This window comes from Hypanus sabinus, chromosome 15, assembly GCF_030144855.1.
Source record: "Hypanus sabinus isolate sHypSab1 chromosome 15, sHypSab1.hap1, whole genome shotgun sequence".
Lineage (NCBI taxonomy): Eukaryota > Metazoa > Chordata > Chondrichthyes > Myliobatiformes > Dasyatidae > Hypanus > Hypanus sabinus.
Genome location: NC_082720.1, coordinates 90220333 through 90244199, shown reverse-complemented (window position 1 = coordinate 90244199; position 23867 = coordinate 90220333). Strand labels below are relative to the sequence as shown.

The window sequence follows — 23867 nt, the reverse complement described above, 5'->3', positions numbered from 1 at the left end:
CTGGTGGAATGAGCTGTCAGAGAAAGAAGTTGAGTCAAGTGCAATAATATCATATAAAAGACATTTGTATAAGTGCATGTTGAGTTTGTGGAACACCCTGCCAGGGGTGGTGGGAAAGGTAGCCACATTAGGGCCACTTAGAGACTCTTAGATAGGCACTTGGATGATAGAAAAATATGGGAGGGAAGGGTTAGATTGATCTTAGAGTAGGCACAACATCATTGGCCATAGAATCTGTACTATGCTGTAATGTTCTGTGATAAAGTCGAAGTACAGTTTATTATCATCTGCACAAGTCCAAGTGTGCACAGATGCAATGAAAAACTTGCAGTAACATCACAGGCACAGAGCATCAGATAAACAGCAGTCAGAAGAAAAATATAAATTTTACACTTTTTACGAGAAAACACAATTAGAACAAAAATAAAGGCCATTTTAACGCAACACATGTAAAATACTGGAGCAATTCAGATGGTCAAGCAGTATCTATGAAAGTGTGCTGTACTGAGATACAGCTTGGGGTTGTGCCAGTTGGTTCAAGAACCAAATGATTGAAAGAAAGCAGCTGTTCCTGAACCTGGTGGAGAGAAGTGGATGTCATTTACTTGGATTTTCAGAAGGCATTTGATAAGGTGCCACACATGAGGCTGCTTAACAAGTTGTGAGCCCATGGTGTTACAGGAAAGATACTGGCATGGATAGAGGAATGGCTGACAGGCAGGAGGCAGCGAGTGGGAATAAAGAGGGCCTTTTGTGGTTGACTGCCAGTGACTAGTGGTGTTCCTCAGGAGTCAGTATTGGGACCGCTACTTTTTACATTGTTTGTCAATGATTTGGATAATAGAATTGATGATGAGGTGGGGGACACTGGGAAATTAAAAAAATAATTTTAAAAAAAGAACTGATGGCTTTGTGGCAAAGTTTGTGGATAATATGATAGAAGATAGTTTGGAGGGGCAGGTAGTGCTGAGGAAGCAATGTGATTGCAGCAGGACTTAGACAAATTGGAAGAATCGCCAAAAAAGTGGCAGATGGTATACAGTCAACAACACCCACAAAATGCTGGTAGAACGCAGCAGGCCAGGCAGCATCTATAGGGAGAAACGCTGTCGATGTTTCGGGCCGAGACCCTTCGCTATACAGTGTTGGGAAATGCATTTTGGTAAAAGGAACAATAGTGTGGACTATTATCTAAATGGGGAAAAGGTTCAAACATCAGAGTTGCAGAGGGACTTAGGAGTCCTCATGCAAGACTTCCAGAAGATGAATTTACAAGCTGAGTCTGTGGTAAAGAAGGCAAATGCAATGTTGGTATTTATTTCAAGGGGAATAGAATATAAAAGCAAGGAGATAATGCAGAACAGAAAAGAAAATCTGCAGATGCTGGGAATCCAAGCGACACATACAAATGCTGATCACCTTGTGTTTCTCCCTCCCCTCCCCCCACCTTTGAAATCTACTCCTCATCTTTTTTTTTCTGCAGTCCTGCTGAAGGGTCTTGGCCTGAAATGTCAGCTGTACTCTCTAGATGCAGCCTGGCCTGCTGAGTTCCTCCAACATTTTGTGAGATAACACCGAGACTTTATAAGATACTAGTCAGTCAGGCCGCACTTGGAGTTTCTAGGCAGGTTTGGGCCCATATCTCAGAAAGGATGTGTTGTCATTGGATTGAGTCCAGAGGAGGTTCATGAGGATGATTCTGGAATGAAAGGGTTAACATATGAGGACTATTTGGCAGCTTTGGGCCTGTACTCACTGGAATTCAGAAGAATTTGGAGGGATCTCATTGAAACCTACCGAATGTTGAAAGGACGAGATAAGGTGGATGTGGAGAGGATGCTTTCTCAGGTGGGGGTATCCAGAACCAGAGGGCACAGCCTCCACATTGAGAGATGATTTTTTTTTAGAGCAGAGATAAAGAGGAAGTTTTTGGCAGAGGATAGTGAATTTGTGGAATACTCTGCCCCAGAATGTGGTGGGGGCCAAGTCTGTGGGTATATTTAAGGCAGAAGTTGACAGTTTCCTGATTGGTCAGGGCATTAAAGGATATGGTGAGAAGGCAGGTGTATGGGGTTGAAAACGTTTGGTATCCTGCTTTATATTATTGCCTAGTCTGCTCTCGTATTTCATCTTTTCTCTTCTTATAGCTTTTTTAGTTGCCTTTTGTTGGATTTTAAAAGCTCCCAATCATCCAAATTCTCATTCACTTTTGCTACCTTGTATGACCTTTTCTTGGCTTTTATGCAGTCCTTAACTTCCTTTGTCAGCCATGGTTGCCTACCCCTGCCATTTCTTTTTCTGTGGGACATATCTATCCTGTTCTTTGTGAACTATTCTCAGAAACTTCAGCCATCTCTGCTGTGCTGTCATCCCCGTTAGTATCCCTCTCCAATCCATCTGGGCAAGCTCCTCTGTAATTCCCTTTATTCCATTGTGATACTAGTACATGTGACAAAGGCTTTCTCTCAAATTGGAGTATGAATTCAACCATATTATGATCACTGCCTTCTAAGCTACATAATAAGACCTGGGTTATTACACAATACCTAATCCAGGAATCTTTCCATGAGTAGGCTCAAGCACAAGCTGGTCTATAAAGCCATCTTGTAGGCATTCAACAAATTACCTCTCTTGCAATCTGACACCAACCTGATTTTCCCAAACTCCTTGCATATTAAAGTCCCCCAATCACAATTGTGCCATTACCCTTATTCCAACTCCGTTTACAATCTCAACCCCACATCTTGGCTACTATTTGGAGGCCTATATATGATTCCCATAAAGTTTTTTTTTCCCTTACTTTCTTTCAGCCATGACTCAGTGATGTCCACAATGTCGTACCTACCGGTCTCAAATTGTGCCATGAGTTCATCAGCCAAATTCTGAATGCTATGCACATTTAAAAGTAGTATCTTCATTTCTGCATTCTCTGTGCTTTTGAATTTTGCCTCTGTGGTACAATTTAACTCTTTGTTCTGTCTGCATTTGTACCCAGATTATTGGCTAGTTTTTCCTTACATTAATGTTACACCCAGCATCTTCTTGTAAACCTGTTGGTCATCCTCAGCTGTATCATACTGGTTCCCATTCCCCTGCCATATTAGTTTAAACCACTTCCAATAGCTCCAGTAAACCTGCCTGCAAGAATATTGGTCCCCCTTGGATTTAAGTGCAACCCATCCCTTTTGTACAGATCTCCCCGCCCCAGGTGAGTTATCTGGAAATCAGAATCCCTATCTCTTTTTCTAATTCTTCGGCCATATATTTATCTGCCAACTCATTCTATCCCTATCCTCACTGTCACATGACATAGACAGCAATCCCGAGATTACTACCCTTGAGGTGTTGCTTCTTAGCTTCCTTTGTAATTCCCTGTATTCTTTTTCGGGACCTCCTCCATTTTTCTACCCATGTCATTGGTACCAATATGTATCATGACTTCTGTCTGCTGACTCTCCCTTTTCAGGATATTGTGGACATGTCTGGAAACATTGTGGACCCTGGTTCCTGGCAGGCAAAGGACCATCTGTGTTTCCTTTTCACATCCACAGAATTACTTATCTGTACCCCTGACTATAGAGTTCCCTATAACTGCTGCTATCCTCTTCAGTTCTCTACCTTTCTGAGCAACAGGGCCAGACTCTGGTTGCTTCCCCCAGGTAGATCGTCCCCCACAACAGCACTCAAAATGGAGTACTTATTTTTGAGGGGACAGTCAGAGGGGTGCTCTCCACTATCTGACGTTCTTCTTCCCTGTCCTGACAGTCACCCATTTATCTGTCTTCTGTAGTCTTGGGGTGACTGTGGCTCCTGTCCATCACTGCTTCACTTCCCCTAACAGGCTGAAGGTCATCGAGCTGCAGCTCCAGTTCCCGTACACGGTCTCTAAGGAGCTGCATCTCGATGTACTTGGTGCAGGTGTGGCCATCGGGGAGGCTGGAAGTCTCCCGGAAAACCCATATCTGATACCCAGAACATAACACTGGCCCTGTAGACATACTCACTATTGCCTCCAGAATTAGCTAAGAAATAAGGAATGAGCTCACCTACTTACCTTGCCTGCACCTGTTCTTGCTGAAGCCCTGTTGAGACAAAGCCTTACTACTCTATCTCAGTCTACTCCGATGGTGACCACTCCACTAGGAGGTACCTCTCTCTTATAGAGACTGGGTTTTTAAAGCTCTTTGCCTTACTGTCATGAGAACACTTATGTTGCATCTGTACAGTACTCCAATCAATGACTCCCATTGAAATAATTCCTACTTTTTAAAGCTCTTTGTTGGACTTGTGCAGGAATACTTTTGTTGAGTTTGAAGAAAAGCTTATGAAGCAATACGTTTGGCAGCTTGGCTGCAGGAGGTGCCTGAAGGATGTTCAATGACATCCAGCGGCCTTAGGGGCTCCACTCTGGATTTGCTGTCTTGAGTTTACTCCCAAGGTTGCCCACAAGGCTGTTAGCTAGGGATCTGGTTCATAAGCATCAGGATCTATCCACACACTAGTGGGCCTGCATGCTAAGTGTTTAGGGGCCAGACCTCCTCCCCGTCCTCTGTAGTTCAGATTGAGTCAGAAAGAAATTCAGTTTCTGTGTGTCACCAGTGAGGAGGCACTACAGGGGACTTGCTTTTGGAGAAGCTACGTACTGGCAGGGAGAGACTTTCACATTCAGCTCTACTTTTCACAAGACTGCTAGCCAGTGGTGGAAGCTGAAAGTGAGAGCAACAAGCATTACCCACTACACTCTCACACTAGACACATCACAACAACCATTTTGACACCCTTCTATTCTGAGACTGTGTTCTCAGGTCTTAGACTCCTCCATCATAGAAACATCCTCTTCACATCCACCTATCAAGGCCTTTCACCATTTGATTGGTTTCAATTAGGTCACCTCATTCTCTGAATTCCAGTGAATACAGGCCCAGAACCATCAAACGCTCTTCATATGACAAGCCATTCAATCATAGAATCATTTTCTTGAACTTTCTTTGAACCCTCTGCAATTTCAGCACATCTTTTCTAAGATCAGGGGCCCATAACTGCTCACAATAGTCCCAGTGAGGCCTCACCAGTGCTTTATAAAGTCTCAACATTACATCCTTGCTTTTGTAGTCTAGTTCTCTTGAAATGAATGCTAACATTGCATTTGTCTTCCTCACCACAGGCTCAACCTGCAAATTAACCATGAGGGAATCCTGCACAAGGACTCCTAAATCCCTTTGTGCCTTGTTTTTTTTGTATTTTCTCTACATTTAGGAAATAGTCAATTATTTCATTTCTTCTACCTAAGTGCATGACCATACACTCCTCAACACTAATCTATCTGCCATTTTTTGCCTATTCTCCTAATCTGTTTTAAGTCCTTCTGTGGCCTCTCTACTTCCTCAAAGCTACATGCATCTCCACCTACCTTTGTATTGTTGGTAAACTTTGCAACAAAGCCATCAATTCCATCATCTAAATCATTGACATATAAAGCAAAAAACAATTGGTTCCAACACAGATCTCTGGGGTGCACCACTAGTCACTGGCAACCAAGCAGAAAGGCTCCCCTTATTCCCACTCTTTGCCTCCTGGCAATCAACCACTGCTTTATCCATGCTAGAATCTTTATTGTAATATATTGGGCTCGTAGCTTGTTAAGCAGCCTCATGTGTGGCACCTTGTCAAAGACCTTCTGAAAATCCAAGTATCCAACATCAACCAATTCTCTTTTGTCTATCCTGCATGTTATTTCTTCAAAGAATTCCAACAGATTTGTTAGGCAAGATTTTCCCTTGAGGAAACTATACTGACTATGGCTTATTTTATCATGTATCTAGAAGTACCTGAGACCTCATCCTTAACAATTGACTCCAACATCTTCCCAATCACTGAGCTCATACCACCTGGCCTATTATTTCCTTTCTTCTGCCTCTCTCACCCCTCTTGAAGAGTGGAGTGATAATTTCAATTTTGCAGTTTTCCGGAACCATTCTAGTATTTAGTTATTATTGAAAGATCACCATTAATGTCCCCACAACTCTTCAGCCACCCCTTTCAGACCTTTCCACCTTCAGACCTTTCAGTTTCCTAAGAACCTTCTCTCTTGTAGTGGTAACTTCACACATTTCATGACTATTGATACCTGTGACTTACAACATTCTGCTAGTGTCTTACACAGTGAATATTGATGCAAAATGCTTACTCAATTTGTCCACCATTTTCTCGTCCCCCTTTACTACCCCTCCAGGATTATTTTCCAGCAGTCCAATATCGACTCTTGCCTCTTTTTTACACTTCAGGTATCTGAAGAAACATTTGATATCCTCTTTAATAATACCAGCTAACTTCCTTTCGTATTCCATCTTTACCTTCTTAATAACTTTTTTTTAGTTGCCTTCTGTTGGTTTTTAAAGCTTCCCAGTCCTCTAACTCCCCACTAATATTTGCTCTATTATATACCCTCTCTTTGGCTTTTATGTTGGCTTTGACTTCTCTTGTTGGCCACGGTTATGTCATCGTTTCTGTAGAGTACTTCCTCCTCTTTGGGATACACATATCATGTGCCTTCCGAATTTCTCCCAGAAATTGCAGCCATTGCTGCTCTGCTGTTACCCCTGCCAACATTCTTTTCCAATCAATTATGGCCAACTCCTCTCTCAATCCTCTGTAATTCCCTTTACTCCACTGTAATACTGATACATCTGACTTTAGATTTTCCTTCTCAAATTTCAGGGTGAATTCGATCATATTATAATCACTTTCCCCTAAGGGTTCTTTTACCTGAAGCTCTCTAATCAATTCTGGTTGATTGCACAACACCCATAGAACCATAGAACACTACAGCACAGTACAGGCCCTTCAGCCCTCCATGTTGTGCTGACCCCTTATAACCATATAACAATTACAGCACAGGCCATCCCGGCCCTTCTAGTCCATGCCGAACGCTTACTTTCACCTAATCCCACTGACCCGCACTCAGCCCATAACCCTCCATTCCTTTCCTGTCCATATACCTATCCAATTTTGCTTTAAATGACAATACCAAACCTGTCTCTACCACTTCTACTGGAAGCTCATTCCACACAACTACCACTCTCTGAGTAAAGAAATTCCCCCTCGTGTTACCCCTAAACTTTTGCCCCCTAACTCTCAACTCATGTCCTCTTGTTTGAATCTCCCCTACTCTCAATGGAAAAAGCCTATCCACATCAACTCTATTTACCCCCCTCATAATTTTAACTACCTCTATCAAGTCCCCACTCAACCTTCTACGCTCCAAAGAATAAAGACCTAACTTGTTCAGCCTTTCCCTGTAACTTAGGTGCTGAAACCCAGATAACATTCTAGTAAATATTCTCTATACTCTCTCATATAATCTGTAAAAAAAAAAGTACTAAACCCACACTACCCCATAACTCTCTATTTTTCTTTCATCCATGTGCCTGTCCAAGAGGCTCTTAAATACCCCTAATGTTTTAGCTTCCACCACCATCCCTGGCGAGTCATTCCTGGCACTCAGAACCCTCCGTGTAAAAAAACTTACCCCTGATGTCTCTCCTAAACTTCCCTCCCTTAATTTTGTACATATGCCCTCTGATGTTTGCTATTGGTGCACTGGGAAACAGGTACTGACTATCCACCCTATCTGTGCCTCTCATAATCTTGTAGACCTCTATCAAGTCCCCTCTCATTCTTCTACACTCCAAAGAGAGAAGTCCCAGCTCTGCTAACCTTGCTTCATATGACTTATTCTCCAATCCAGGCAACATTCTGGTAAATCTCCTCTGCACCCTCTCCATAGCTTCCACATCCTTCCTATAATGAGGTGACCAGAATTGAACACAATACTCTAAGTGCGGTCTCACCAGAGATATGTAGAGTTGCAACATGACCCCTCTACTCTTGAACTCAATCCCTCTGCTAATGAAGCCTAGCATCCTTAACTTCCCTATCAACCTGCTCAGCAACCTTGAGGGATTTGAACCCCAACGTCCTTTTGTTCATCCACTCTCTTGTACTCAGTAATCCTGTACTCAGTTTTTTGGTTTGTCCTTCCAAAATGCATCACCTCACACTTATCTGGATTGAACTCCATCTGCCATTTTTCTGCCCAACTCTGCAGCCTGTCTATATCCTCTTGTAACCTTCGACAACCTACAGCTCCATCCACAACTCCTCCAATCTTCGTGTCATCTGCAAACTTACTCACCCATCCTTCCGCCTCTACATCCAGGTCATTTATAAAAATCACAAATAGCAGGGGTCCCAGAACAGATCCCTGCAGCACTCCACTAGTCACTGACCTCCAGGCAGAAAACTTTCCTTCCATAGCTACCCTCTGCTTTCTTCCTTTAAGCCAGTTTTTTTATCCAAACAGCCAATGTTCCACTTATCCCATGCCTCATGACTTTCTGGATGAATCTCTCTTGAGGGACCTTGTCAATCTAGAATCGCTGATCCACTATTGGGCTCAACCACGAGTTGCTCTAAAAAGCCATCTCGAAGGCAGTCTAGAAACTCCCCCTCCTGTAATCCAGCACCAACCTGATTTTTCCAATCTACCGGCAAACTGAAATCCCTCATGACTATTGTAACAATGCCTTTTGGCATGCATTTTCTATCTGTCATTGTAATTTGTCTACCACATCCTTACAACTGTTTGGGGGTCTGTATATAATTACCATCAGGGTATTTTTACCCTTGCAGTTCCTTAGATCTATCCACAAAGATTCAACACCTTCCAATGCTGCGCCACCTCTTCCTAATGATTTGATTTCAATCTTGAATATTGAATAAAGACTGACAAACAACCAATGTACAAAAAAAGACAAACTGCAAATTAAAAATAATAATGATACTGAATACTTGATTTGCAAAGAGTCTTTGAAAGTGAGTAGCTGTAGGTATGATAAGGACCAAGTGGGGCTGGTTTAGGTGGGTACTTTGGTCAGCCTGGATGAGTTGGGCAGAAGGGCCTGCTTCAGTCCTATGAAGGATGTGAAGGAGATGGAGAGGTATTCCAGAGGAAGGGAGGGATTACACACAGATAATTTAGAATGGTTTACTGCTTCTCGGTCATCTATTTACAAACTCATTCACTGATGTACGCTTCCTGTCAGAGTTCGAAGCCTCATGCAGCCAAGGAAATCTGGAGGGGTTCTGGAGAGGAATGTGATGATGGATTGGACAGGGTCAAGTTGAAGGTTGCTTTCCTGAGTGGGGCTGGAACACTGAGAGTCAGTGGCAGGAAGTCATGGCTGTGTGTTTGCGCAGAGCCCAAAACCTTGTCCTGGTGGGTGTGCCAGAGCACATTAGACAGGAAGTTTTTCTTCCCCACTTTGTTTACAGAGCTGCTGCTTGGATTTTGTAAGGAAAGAAGGATCAGGAAGCAGGCTGGGGTCCTCTGTTGGGATGAAGAGGTGCCTTTCAACCCCAAGAATGGCCCTACAAGACGTTTCTGAGAATCGTCAGGAAGGCATTTTTGATGTTGCTTGGTGCAGCCGAGATGTACTCTTCAGGGAGATAGGCAGGTGGTGGAGAAGGGATGCACTCAGACTGATGGTTTGAGATGTGTCTATTTTAACACAAGGAGTATCATGAACAAAGTGGATGAGCTTAGAGCGTGGATCTATACTTGGAGCTATGGTGTGGTGGCCAGGGGCAGGAATGGTTACTTTGAATGCCAGGCTTTAGATGTTTCAGAAAAAACAGGGAGGGAGGCAAAAGAGTTGGGGGGTGTGGCACTGTTGATTAGAGATAGTGTCACGGCTGCAGAAAAGGAGGAAGTCATGGAGGGGTGTCTATGGAGTCTCTGTGGGTGGAAGTTAGAAACAGGAAGGGGTCAATAACTCTACTGGGTGTTTTTTTATAGACCACCCAATAGTAACAGGGACATCGAGGAGCAGATAAGGAGACAGATTATGGAAAGGTGTAATAATAACAGGGTTGTCATGGTGAATGATTTTAATTTCCCAAATATTGATTGGCATGTCCCTAGAGTGAGGGATCTAGATAGAGTGGAGTTTGTTAGGTGTGTTCAAGAAGGTTTAAAAAAAAATAAATTAATTATTTATGTATTAAATTTTAGAAAATTACGAAGAATAAATGTGGTGATAAAATAGTGAGAAATGTAATATTAACCCTCCCTCCTCCCCTTAACCCTCCCCCCCAATCCTTATCTAAAGAAAGAAAAAAAAAGAGAAAGATTGCCTGGATATCAGAGGATCCCCACATGCTCCATGGAGTTCAAAATAATTTTAATATTTATTTTTACTTTCCCCAATTACTTTATAATTTTATCTTCAAAGGGACCTATGTATTTAATCCTATCTTTTGTAGGTATGGGAGCCAAATTTTCAAAAATATATCATATTCATTTCTTAGATTGTATGTAATTTTTTCAAGTGGAATACAACTATGTATTTCATTATTCCAACAATCCATAGTTAAATATAAATCAGGTTTCCAAGTAACTGCGATAACTTTTTTGGCTCCTGCCAATGCAATTTTTATAAATTTTTTCTGGTACTTATTCAATTTAAGTTTTGGTATTGTCCCTTCAATGTCTCCTAATAAAAATAATACTGGACTATGTGGGAGTTGTACTCCAGTAATTTGTTCCAATAAAAGTCTTAGATTTATCCAAAATGGTTGAATTTTAAAACAAGACCAAGTAGAATGTAAAAGAAGTACCAATTTCTTGATTACATCGAAAACATTGGTCAGACATATTTGAATTTAATCTATTTATTTTCTGTGGTGTTATATATAATTGATGTAAAAAAATTATATTCTATTAATCTAAGTCAAACATTTATTGTATTTCTCATACTATCAGAACATAATCTTGACCAGTTTTTTCCATCAATTTTAACATTCAAATCAGATTCCCATTTTTGTCTTGATTTATGAATTCCTGATTTAATTGTCTGATTTTGAATCAAATTATACATACAAGATGTAAATTTTTTAATTTTTCCTTTTTGAATTAATATTTCTATTTCACTAGGTTTTGGCATCAACATTGTCCCAGCTTTTCTCGTAAATAAGCCAAGAAGATTTCTTGATACAATTTGTAGATAAACCTACAAGAGGAGAAGCTGTACTTGATTTGGTATTGGGAAATGAACCTTGTCAGGTGTCAGTGGGAGAGCATTTTGGAGATAGTGATCACAATTCTATCTTCTTTACCATAGCGTTGGAGAGGGATAGGAACAGACAAGTTAGGAAAGTGTTTAATTGGAGTAAGGGGAAATATGAAGCTATCAGGCAGGAACTTAGGAAACGGAAATGTATGGAAGAAATGTGGCCAATGTTTAAGGGATATTTGTGTGGAGTTCTGCATAGGTACGTTCCAATGAGATGGAAAGGATGGTAGGGTACAGAAACCTTGGTGTACAAAGGCTGTTATAAATCTAGTCAAGAAGAAAAGAAGAGCTTATGAAAGGTTCAATAAACTACATAGTGACAGAGATCTAGAAAATTATAAGGCTAGCAGGAAAGAGCTTAAAAAAGAAATTAGGAGAGCCAGAAGGGGCCATGAGAAGGCCTTCATGGACAGGATTAGGGAAAACCCCAAGGCATTCTACAAGTATGTTAAGAGTAAGAGGATAAGATGTGAGAGGATAGGACCTATCAAGTGTGACAGTGGAAAAATGTGTATGGAACCAGAGGAGATAGGAGAGGTACTTAATGAGTACTTTGATTCAGTATTCACTAAGGAAAAGGATCTTGGCGATTGTAGGGACGAATTACAGTGGACTGAAAAGCTTGAGCATATAGATATTAAGAAAGAGGATGTGCTGGAACTTTTGGAAAGTATCAAGTTGGATAAGTCACTGGGAGCAGACGAGATGTACCCCGGGCAACTGCGGGAGGCAAGGGAGGAGATTGCTGAGCCTCTGGCGATGATCATCAAGGGGGACGGGAGAGGTTCTGGAGGATTGAAGGGTTGTAGATGTTGTTCCTTTATTCAAGAAAGGGAGTAGAGATAGCCCAGGAAATTATAGACCATTGAGTCTTACCTCAGTAGTTGGTAAGTTGGTGGAGAAGATCTTGACAGGCAGGATTTAGTACATTTGGACAGATATAATATGATTAGGAGTAGTCAGCATGGCTTTGTCAAGGGTAGGTCGTGCCTTACAAACCTGACTGAATTTTTTGAGGATGTGATTAAACACATTGATGAAGGAAGAGCAGTAAATGTAGTGCATGTGGATTTCAGCAAAGCATTTGATAAGGTACCCATGCAAGGCTTATTGAGAAAGTAAGGAGGCATGGGATCCAAGGGGACATTGCTTTGTGGATCCAGAACTGGCTTGCTCACAGAAGGCAAAGAGTGGTTGTAGACGAGTCATATTCTGCATAGAGGTCGGTCCCCACCAGTGGAGTGCCTCAGGGATCTGTTCTGGGACACTTACTCTTTGTGATTTTTATAAATGATCTGGATCAGAAAGTGGAGGAATGGGATAGTAAATTTGCTGATGACACAAAGGTTATGTGTGTTGTGGATAATGTGGAGGGCTGTCAGAGGTTACAGCTGGACATCGATAGGGTGCAAAATGGGGCTGAGAAGTGGCAGATGGAGTTCAACCCAGATAAGTGTGAAGTGGTTCACTTTGGTAAGTCAAATATGATGGCAGAATATAGTATTAATGGTAAGATTCTTGGCAGTGTGGAGGATCAGAGGGATCTTGGGGTCCAAGTCCACAGGACACTCAAAGCTGCTGTGCATGTTGACTCTGTGATTAAGGAGGCATACGGTACATTGGCCTTCATCAAACTTGGGATTGAGTTTAGGAGCCAAGAGGTAATGTTGCAGCTATATAGGACCCTGGTCAGACCCCACTTGGAGTACTGTGATCAGTTCTGGTCACCTCACTACAGGAAGGATGTGGAAGCCATAGAAAGGGTGCAGAGGAGATTTACAAGGATGTTGCCTGGATTGGGGAGCATGCCTTATGAGAATAGATTGAGTGAACTTTGCGCAACGGAGGATGAGAGGTGACCTGATAGAGGTGTATAAGATGTTAAGAGGCATTGATTGTGTGGATAGTTAGAGGCTTTTTCCCACGGCTGAAATGGCTAGCAGAAGAGGGCACAGTTTTAGGGTGCTTGGAGGTAGGTATAGAGGAGATGTCAGGAATAAGTTTTTTACGCAGAGAGTGACAGCGGCGGTGATGGAGGCGAATACGATAGGGTCTTTTAAGAGACTTCTGAACTGGGACATGGAGCTCAGAAAAATAGAGGGCTATGGGTAACCCTAGGTAATTTCTAAGTAAGGACATGTTTGGCACAGCTTTGTGGGTTGAAGGGCCTGTATTGCGCTGTAAGTTTTTTATGTTTCTCCTCACACCGAGTTCCTTCTTGTTGTTTACCACAGTCATCCTGAAGGAGAGGTTTCAAATCTCACATCAGTCTGAGAAAAGGAATTGACTTGATCACCTCCTCTAACAGAGTTGGAATGATCTGGTGCCTCAAAGACATGGACTGGAGTCATGTATAGTCCACATAGATGTTAATAAGATTGAAAGAATGCAGAGAAAATTTATAAGGATGTTGCCAGAACTTTAGTGCTTGAATTATAGGGAAAGGTTGAATAGGGTGGGACTGCATTACATTTCCCCTTATTCTCCTATGCTTTCAGGAGTAGAGGTTTACAAAATTTTGAGGGGTATTCATAGGGTAAATGCAAGCTGACATTTCCTCTGAGGTTGGGTGAGACTAGAACTACAGGTCATAGGTTAAAGGTGAAAGATGAATTGTTTTAAGGGGAACCTGGGGGGGCGGATTTCTTCACTCAGAGGGTGGGAGAGTGTCAGTGGCAGTGATGGATGTGGTTTCAATTTCAGCATTTAAGATAAATTGGATGGGTCCATGCATAGGAAGTGCATGTAGGGCTATGGTTCGTGTTGATGGGACTAGGTAGATTAATAGTTTGACATAGGCCCTTTGGCCCATCTAGTCTGTTTCTTTGCTGTAGTGTTCAATGAATCAATACAGTCATAGAGCAATATCTAACAGACATAGCCCTTTCGGCCGAACCAGTCCATGCCAACCCACCCAGCTAGTCCCAATTTCCAGCATTTGCACCATCCCTCCATGTACATTTCTATGTGCTTCTTAATTGATTCTGTTGTACCTGGCTGAACCACTTCATCTGGCAGCTCATTCCATAAACTCACCAGTCACTGTGTGAAACAGTTGCCCCTCAGGTCTCTATTAAATCTTCCCCCTCTCATGCATCTGTATACACACACACAAACTGATAACAATAAGCTTGAGCTTAAGCTAGTTTTAGACTTCCCTGCCCTAGGTAAAAGATTGTTACTGTCCACCATATCTATGCATCTTATGAATTTTGAACCCAATTCCCCAACTAATGAAGGCCAACATACCGTATGCCTTCTTAATGGCTGGACGTTGTTGTGTTGCTCAGTACTGCCCAGACATGCAGCTGCCTGTCCTGGGTCAGTTTGGGGTGGTCTCCTGGCAGTGCTGATGAGTTCATCCATCTGATGATGTAAGGTATGCATTGTTGGCTAACACTGCGTCTTTGGAGTGGAGGAGTGGAGGGTATCAGTGCTCAATCTGAAGATGGGTTCTGCTGAAGTGAATGAGCTGTGGAAGCCAAGTTATTGGGTATTTTTAAAGCAAAGGTTGATAAGCTCTTGATTAATTAGGACATCAAAGGTTACAGGGGAGAAGGCAGAAGAATGATGTTGAAAGGGATAATAAATCAGCCACAATGGAATGGCGGAGCAGACTCGGTGAACCGAGTGGCCTAATTCTGCTCCTGTGTCTTGTGGTCTTATGTAACCATATAACAATTACAGCAGGAAACAGGCCATCTCGGCCCTTCTAGTCCATGCCAAACGCTTATGGACTCGTGTTATTTCTGTTATAGGGCAGCATAGTAGTGTAGTGGTTAGTGTCAAACTTCACAGAGCCAGTAATGCTGTAAGGAATTAGTATGTTCTCCCCATGACTGTATGGGTTTCCTCCCACATTCCAAAGACAGGATTAGTTAGTCGTGGGCATGCTATGTCAGTACCAGAAGCAGCCCCAGCACATCTTCAATGCAAACAATGCGTTTTACTGTATGTTTTGTTATTTCGATGTACATGTGACAAATAAACCTCATCTTTAGATCTTTATCTGTATTTCCAGATCCACAGAACCCTTTCCTTAGCTCGTCACCCAACGGGACCCAGCAAGCTCAGGTGTTGACTGTGAACAATGCACTGGTCACTGTTCCGTGCCTCGTGTCTATCCCAACCCTCAAAGTCACTCTGCGGGAGGTGAGTCATCACTAATCACTAACACGTCGAGAAATTAGTTGTCTTGTGGCAGCAGTATAGTGCAAAACATAACAACCATTACCGTAAGTAAAAATAAAGAGTTTTTTAAATGCAAAAAGAGAACGCAGTGCCCATGGGTTCATTTCCCATTCAGAAATCTGATGGTGGAAGGGAAGAAGCTGTCCCTGAATCACTGAGTGTGGGTCTTTAGGCTCCTGTACCACCTCCTTGATGGTACCAGTGAGAAGAGGGCGTGTCCTGGGTGCTGAGCGTCCTTCATGATGAATTCTGCCTTTCTCAGGCATTGGCTTTTGAAGCTGTCTTCGATGATCTGTGTTCACTATCAGATCTTTTCCAGTTTACTCCTGCAAGAGGTGTAACAGTGACGTAGCAGTTAATGTAACACTATTAGTGCCAGAGACCTGGGTTTTATTCCTGTTGCTGAGTTTGTACACTCTCCCTGACTCTGTGAGTTTCCTCTGGGTGCTCCTGTTTCCTCCCACATTGCAAAATATATCTGTCGGTAAGTTAATTGGCCACATGAGTGTATTCGGGCGGTATGCTCATTGGGCCTGTTACTGTGCTGTATCTCTAAATAAAAAGAAGATCTACAATATCCATAACAACAGGAAACTTGCTGTAGGTACAGTGGGCCAAGCAGCAGAAAGGAGCCGTCCGTCAACTGATCAGGAGTCATGATGCAGCATTTTGACCTGAAATGTTGACCATTCCTTTCCCCTCCACAGACTCAGTGAGTCCCTATGGCAGATTGTGTGTTGCTTTAGATTCCAACATCTGCAACCTCTGGTTCAAAATTCAAAGTAAATTTATATGGTATGTTACCATATACAACCTTGAAATTCATTTTCTTGCAGGTATGGTTAGGTACAATAGACAGAGTTTTAAGCAAAGAGAGGAGGAATGGGCTAAGAATTCTATACTTGAATGCGCGTAGTGTCAGAAATAAGACAGATGAGCTTGAAGCTCAGATGAAAATGGGGAACTACGATATTGTTGGGATAACGGAGACATGGCTGCAAGGGGATCAGGCCTGGGAATTGAGTGTACCAGGGTATACGTGCTATCGTAGAGACAGAAATATGGGAAGAGGGGGTGGGGTGGCCCTGTTGGTGAGGAATGAGATTCAGTCCTTAGCAAGGGGTGACTTAAGAACAGGGGAAGTAGAGTCTGTGTGGATTGAGCTGAGGAACAGTAAGGGTAAAAAGACCCTAATGGGTGTTGTGTACAGGCCCCCAAACAGTAGCGTGGATATTGGGTACAAGTTGATTAGGGAGTTAACATTGGCATGTGCTAAAGGTTATGCAGTCGTTATGGGAGATTTCAACATGCAGGTGAACTGGGAGAATCAGGTAGGTGCTGGACCCCAGGATAGGGAGTTTGTGGAGTGTCTAAGGGATGTATTTTTGGAACAGCTTGTGCTTGAGCCAACCAGGAACGAGGCTATTTTGGACTTGGTGATGTGTAATGAACAGGAATTGATAAGTGATCTTGAAGTAAAGGAGCCATTAGGAAGTAGTGATCATAACATGATAAGTTTTTATCTACAATTTGAGAGGGATAAGGGCAGATCAGAGGTGTCAGTGTTGCAATTAAATAAAGGAGACTACGGAGCCATGAGGGAAGAGCTGGCCAAAGTTAAATGGGTGGATGCCCTGGCAGGAAAGACAGTGGATCAGCAGTGGCAGATATTCTCGGGGATAATACAAAAGATGCAAAAGCAGTTCATTCCAATGAGAAGGAAGGATTCAAAGAGGGGGAAGGGGCCACAGTGGTTGACAAAGGAAGTCAGAGATTGTATAGCATTAAAGAAAAAGAAGTATGACAGGGCTAAAATGAGTGGGAATACAGATGATTGGGAAAGTTTTAAGGAACAGCAGATCTTAACTAAAAAAGCAATACGGAGAGAAAAAAATCAGGTATGAGCTCAGTCTAGCCAGGAATATAAAAGGAGATAGCAAAAGCTTTTTTAGCTATGTGAAGAGAAAGAAGATAGTTAAGAACAATGTTGGCCCCTTGAAGAATGAATTGGGAGAAATTGTTATGGGAAACAGGGAAATGGCAACAGAATTTAATGCGTACTTTAGATCTGTTTTCACCAGGGAGGACACAAGCAATCTCCCAGATGTATGGATGGGCCAGGGTCATAAGATATCAGAGGAATTGAGACAGATTGACATTAGGAAAGAAACTGTGATGAGTAGACTGGTAGGACTGAAGGCTAATAAATCCCCGGGTCCAGATGGTCTGCATCTGAGGGTTCTAAAAGAGGTGGCTCAGGAAATTGCGGATGCATTGGTAATCATTTTCCAATGTTCCTTAGATTCAGGATCAGTTCCTGAAGATTGGAGAGTGGCTAATGTTATCCCACTTTTCAAGAAGGGAGGGAAGGAGAAAACGGAGAACTATCGCCCTGTTAGCCTAACGTCAGTCGTGGGGAAGATGCTTGAGTCCATTATTAAGGACGAAATAGTGGCACATCTTGATGGCAGTAATAGGATTAGGCCGAGCCAGAATGGATTTACCAAGGGCAAGTCATGCTTGACTAATCTGTTGGAGTTTCTTGAGGGTGTAACAAGGATGTTAGACGAGGGTAAGCCAGTGGATGTAGTGTACCTAGATTTTCAGAAGGCATTCGATAAGGTGCCACATAGGAGATTGGTGAGTAAAATCAGAGCTCATGGCATTGGGGGCAGGGTTTCAACATGGATAGAAAACTGGTTGGCAGATAGAAAGCAAAGGGTAGCAGTGAATGGGTGTTTCTCGGACTGGCTGGAGGTGACTAGTGGGGTACCACAGGGCTCTGTATTGGGACCACAGCTCTTTACGATTTATGTCAACGATTTCGATGAGGGCATTGAAAACTATATCAGCAAGTTTGCTGACGATACTAAACTGGGTGGCATTGTGACATGCGAAGAGGACGTTAGGAGAATACAGGGAGACTTGGATAGGCTGGGTGAGTGGGCAGATACTTGGCAGATGTCATTCAATGTGAATAAATGTGAAGTTATCCACTTTGGAAGCAGGAACAAGAGGGCAGAGTATTGTCTGAACGGTGTAGAGTTAGGTAAGGGAGAAATGCAAAGAGACCTAGGAGTCCTAGTTCATCAGTCAATGAAGGTGAATGAGCAAGTGCAACAGGCAGTGAAGAGGGCAAATGGAATGTTGGCCTTTGTTACAAGGGGAATTGAGTACAAGAGCAAGGATGTCCTTTTGCATTTGTACAGGGCCCTGGTGAGACCACACCTGGAATATTGTGTATAGTTTTGGTCTCCAGGTTTAAGGAAGGACATTCTGCCAATGAGGAAGTGCAGCGTAGATTCACTAGGTTGATTCCTGGGATGGCAGGGCTGTCTTACGCAGAGAGATTGGAGAGTTTGGGCTTGTACACGCTGGAATTGAGGAGATTGAGAGGGGATCTGATTGAAATGTTGAAGATAATTAAAGGATTTGATAGGATTGAGGCAGGAAATATGTTCCAGATGTTGGGAGAGTCCAGTACCAGAGGGCATGGATTGAGAATAAGAGGTCAGTTATTTAAAACAGAGTTGAGGAAGAGCTTCTTCTCCCAGAGAGTTGTGGAGGTGTGGAATGCACTGCCTCGGAAGACGGTGGAGGCCAATTCTCTGGATGCTTTCAAGAAGGAGCTAGATAGATATCTGATGGATAGGGGAATCAAGGGATATGGGGACAAGGCAGGAACTGGGTATTGATAGTGAATGATCAGCCATGATCTCAGAATGGCGGTGCAGACTCGATGGGCCGAATGGTCTACTTCTGCACCTATTGTCTATTGTATATACAGGGAAATAAAGAGATACAATAAAATTCACGTAAAACTATATATATCTAAGACTGATCAATATGCAAAAGAAGACAAGTAGTCTTTTTTTTTAAAGTGAATATATAATACTGAGAACAAGAGTTACAGAGTCCTTGAAAGTGAGCCTGTAGCTTCTGGGCTCAGAGTTGAGGTGAGTGAATTTGTCCATGCTGGTTCAGGAGCCTGATGGTTGAAGGATAATAACTGTTCTTGAACCTGATGGTGTGGGCTCCTGTACCTCCTGCCTGATGGCAGTAGTGAGATGAGAGTGTGGCCTGGATGGTAGCGGTACTTGATGATGGTTGCTCCTTTCTTGTGGCAGCACTCCTTATAGATATGTTCAGTAGTGGGGAGGGCTTTACCTGTGATGGACTGGTGTTTTCCTATCAGGCCACATGATGCAACCAGTCAGTATATTCTCCACAACATCTGTAGGAGTTTATGAATGTTTTTAAGTTCAAGTTTATTGTCATCTGACTGTACATATATGCAACCAAATGTAACACTGTTCCTCTGGAACACTGTGTACCCACAAAACATATATCACATATAGCTGTAAACCAAAATATTAGCATCAATAAGTTCATAAAAATAATTCAAAATGCATGCATTGCTCAACACAGGTTTCTTTATGATCAGCAGTGTTTTTCAGTTATAGAAAAGTTGACCAGGACAAGAAATTTCACCATTGATTGGAGCCGGAGAGGCTACTGTGACCCCATGTGTACCACCATCTTGAACTCAAGTAGTTTTAGATGACATGCTGGATTATTGTATCTCCAGTAATCCAGACAATCTATGTGGCCATCCTTCTAATCAGTTCTGTTTTTGCTCACTCCTAGGGAATCACCAAATTTGTCATTTATCCCAATGAACCCAATGTGATATGGGACAATAAACGAAGAATGATTGTTCAAATCTGCTGGATTATTGTATCTCCACTAATCCAGACAAACTATGTGGCCATCCTTCTAATCAGTTCTGTTTTTGCTCACTCCTAGGGAATCACCAAATCTGTCATTTATCCCAATGAACCCAACGTGATATGGGACAATAAACGAGGAATGATTGTTCCCAGGAAGAGGCTTGAAAACTTGCTTTACATAACTTGTGAATGTGTCATCGGTGACCGAGTCTTTTCGTCTGCAAGTTACCTCATCTACATCATAGGTAAAACTCTTCTTACTTGCCTGCTTCTCACCAGGTATAAAATAATTTCTCCAACTTCTGGCAATTTTCCCTTCCCCTTCCCTCTTCTTCATTTCCCCACATGGCCTCTCACCTCTTCTCCTCATCTCCCCCTAGTGCTCCTTCTCCTTCCATTCCTCACATGGCCCACTTTCCACTCCTATCAGATTCCTTTTTCTTCAGCCCTTTGCCTTTTTCACTTAACACCTCCCAGCTTCTTACTTCATCCCCCTTGCCCTCCCGCCTAGTCTCAGGTATCACCTTCTAGTTAATCCTTCTTCCCCTTCCCTCACCTTATTCTGGTATCTCCTCCCTTCCTTTCCAGTCCTGAAGAAGGATCTCAGCCTGAAACATTGACTGTTTATTCATTTCCATAGATGCTACCTGACCTGCTGAGTTTTTTCAGCATTTTGTGTGTTGTTCTAGATTTCTAGCAGCTACAGAATATCTCGTGTTTGCAGATGCTGCCTGACCTGCTGAGTTCGTCTAGTATTTTGTGTGGGTTAGTCTGGTTTTCTAGAATCTACAAGATCGCCTGTGTTTATAAAATACTCTGACCTTGTGCATCTTTCCTTGGTGACTCACTTGCTGGGCGAGAGCCTAGTGGTGGTCTTCAGTATAGGGCTTTGACTTGCCTCTGAGCACTGGCTACATCCATTCTCCTCTGCTCTGAAAGCAAGGGGAAAGAACCACTGGTCAGTCTCACAGCTGTTACAGGTATAAGAATGAGAGACAGAGGACAAGGAAGAAGCAGGTCCCTCTCAGGTTGTGGGGCAGTGAGATGCCGATGTTTTCCTATGTAGCGCAGATCAGTTTTATTGTCACTTACATGTATTATGTCATCAAACTTGCTGTTTTGTGGCATCAATACAGTGCAACCCATAAGCAGTATTATAAATTGCAATAAGAAATATATATTAACAAATTAAATAAGTGGTGCAAAAAGAGAGCAAATAATAATGAGGTAGTGTTTATGGGTCCATGGACCTTCAGAAATCTGATAGCAGAGGGGAAGAAGCTGTTCTTGAAATACTGAGTGTATGTCTTCAGGCTCCAGTACCTCTTCTCTGATCTTAGTGATGAGAAGATGGCATGCCCTGGTTGGTGAGGGTCCTTCATTTTGGATGCTGCCTGTCTGAGGCACCACCTTTTGAAGATGTCCTTGATGTTGGGGTGGCTACATCTTCAACAGAATCAAATAATCACAACTGTAGTTTTACTACTCCGCTCTGTTTGAAAGCCATACTCCTCATGGGAGCACAGTTGTTATTACTGATTAACTGGACTCCAACTACTTTCATTTGTAAAAGATGGCCTATGTGAAAGCATCACTCACAATTTCCTGCCAGTTAACAAACTTCGTAAGTATATTGGCACTGGTCTGCCCCTATATTATTTAGTTGTCTTCTCTTTGAGCTGTGGCCATGGAGTCATTAGCCAGAATAACTAAAGTATTGCCATTTCTGCTTGGGAACGTATCTGTGAGCAGAGATGCTGTGATGACCTGTGTGTCAGGTCTAGCTATATAACCATATAACAATCACAGCACGGAAACAGGCCATCTCGGCCCCCCTAGTCCGTGCCGAACTCTTAATCTCACCTAGTCCCACCTACCCGCACTCAGCCCATAACCCTCCACTCCTTTCCTGTCCATATTCCTATCCAATTTTACCTTAAATGACACAACTGAACTGGCCTCTACTACTTCTACAGGAAGCTCATTCCACACAGCTATCACTCTCTGAGTAAAGAAATACCCCCTCGTGTTTCCCTTAAACTTCTGCCCCCTAACTCTCAGATCATGTCCTCTCGTTTGAATCTCCCCTACCCTCAATGGAAACAGCCTATTCACGTCAACTCTATCTATCCCTCTCAAAATTTTAAATACCTCGATCAAATCCCCCCTCAACCTTCTACGCTCCAATGAATAGAGACCTAACTTTCCCTGTAACTTAAGTGCTGAAACCCAGGTAACATCCTAGTAAATCGTCTCTGCACTCTCTCTAATTTATTGATATCTTTCCTATAATTCGGTGACCAGAACTGCACACAATATTCCAAATTTGGCCTTACCAATGCCTTGTACAATTTTAACATTACATCCCAACTTCTGTACTCAATGCTCTGATTTATAAAGGCCAGCGTTCCAAAAGCCTTCTTCACCACCCTATCTACATGAGACTCCACCTTCAGGGAACTATGCACTGTTATTCCTAGATCTCTCTGTTCCACTGCATTCCTCAATGCCCTACCATTTACCCTGTATGTTCTGTTTGGATTATTCCTGCCAAAATGTAGAACCTCACACTTCTCAGCATTAAACTCCATCTGCCAACGTTCAGCCCATTCTTCTAACCGGCATAAATCTCCCTGCAAGCTTTGAAAACCCACCTCATTATCCACAACACCTCCTACCTTAGTATCATCGGCATACTTACTAATCGAATTTACCACCCCATCATCCAGATTATTTATGTATATTACAAACAACATTGGGCCCAAAACAGATCCCTGAGGCACCCCGCTAGTCACCGGCCTCCATCCCGATAAACAATTATCCACCACTACTCTCTGGCATCTCCCATCTAGCCACTGTTGAATCCATTTTATTACTCCAGCATTAATACCTAATGACTGAACCTTCTTAACTAACCTTCCATGTGGAACTTTGTCAAAGGCTTTGCTGAAGTCCATATAGACTACATCCACTGCCTTACCCTCGTCAACATTCTTCGTAACTTCTTCAAAAAATTCAATAAGGTTTGTCAAACATGACCTTCCACGCACAAATCCATGCTGGCTACTCCTAATCAGATCCTGTCTATCCAGATAATTATTAATACTATCTCTAAGAATACTTTCCATTAATTTACCCACCACTGATGTCAAACTGACAGGTCTATAATTGCTAGGCTTACTTCTAGAACCCTTTTTAAACAATGGAACCACAAGAGCAATACGCCAATCCTCCGGCACAATCCCCGTTTCTAATGACATCTTAAAGATCTCCGTCAGAGCTCCTGCTATCTCTACACAAACTTCCCTCAAGGTCCTGGGGAATATCCTGTCAGGACCCAGAGATTTATCCACTTTTAAATTTCTTAAAAGCGCCAGTACTTCCACCTCTTTAATTGTCATAGGTTCCATAACTTCCTTACTTGTTTCCCACACCTTACACAATTCAATATCCTTCTCCTTAGTGAATACCGAAGAGGGAAAATCGTTCAAAATCTCTCCCATCTCCCTCGGCTCCACACATAGCTGACCACTCTGATTCTCTAAGGGGCCAATTTTATCCCTCACTATCCTCTTGCTTTTAATATAACTGTAGAAACCTTTCGGATTTACTTTCACCTTATTTGCCAAACCAACCTCGTATCTTCTTTTAGCTTTTCTAATCTCTTTCTTAAGATTCCTTTTACATTCTTTATATTCCGCGAGCAATTCCGTTACTCCATGCTGCCTATATCTATTGTAGACATCCCTCTTTTTCCAAACCAAATTTCTAACATCCCTTGAAAACCATGGTGCTTTCAAACCTTTAACCTTTC

The 23867-nt window shown here is 42.5% G+C and overlaps 1 protein-coding gene across 7 annotated transcripts in view; it reads left to right on the top strand.

Moving 5' to 3' along the window:
- The window catches only part of flt4 (fms related receptor tyrosine kinase 4), a 271100-nt gene that overhangs the window by 127538 nt on the left and 119695 nt on the right, over window positions 1-23867 (top strand). For all 7 annotated transcript variants that reach the window (XM_059990711.1, XM_059990708.1, XM_059990707.1 and 4 more), the window contains 2 exons: window positions 15154-15284; window positions 20130-20298. In XM_059990711.1, the coding sequence (XP_059846694.1) occupies window positions 15154-15284; window positions 20130-20298 (300 nt within the window). The remainder of the gene's footprint in view (window positions 1-15153; window positions 15285-20129; window positions 20299-23867) is intronic.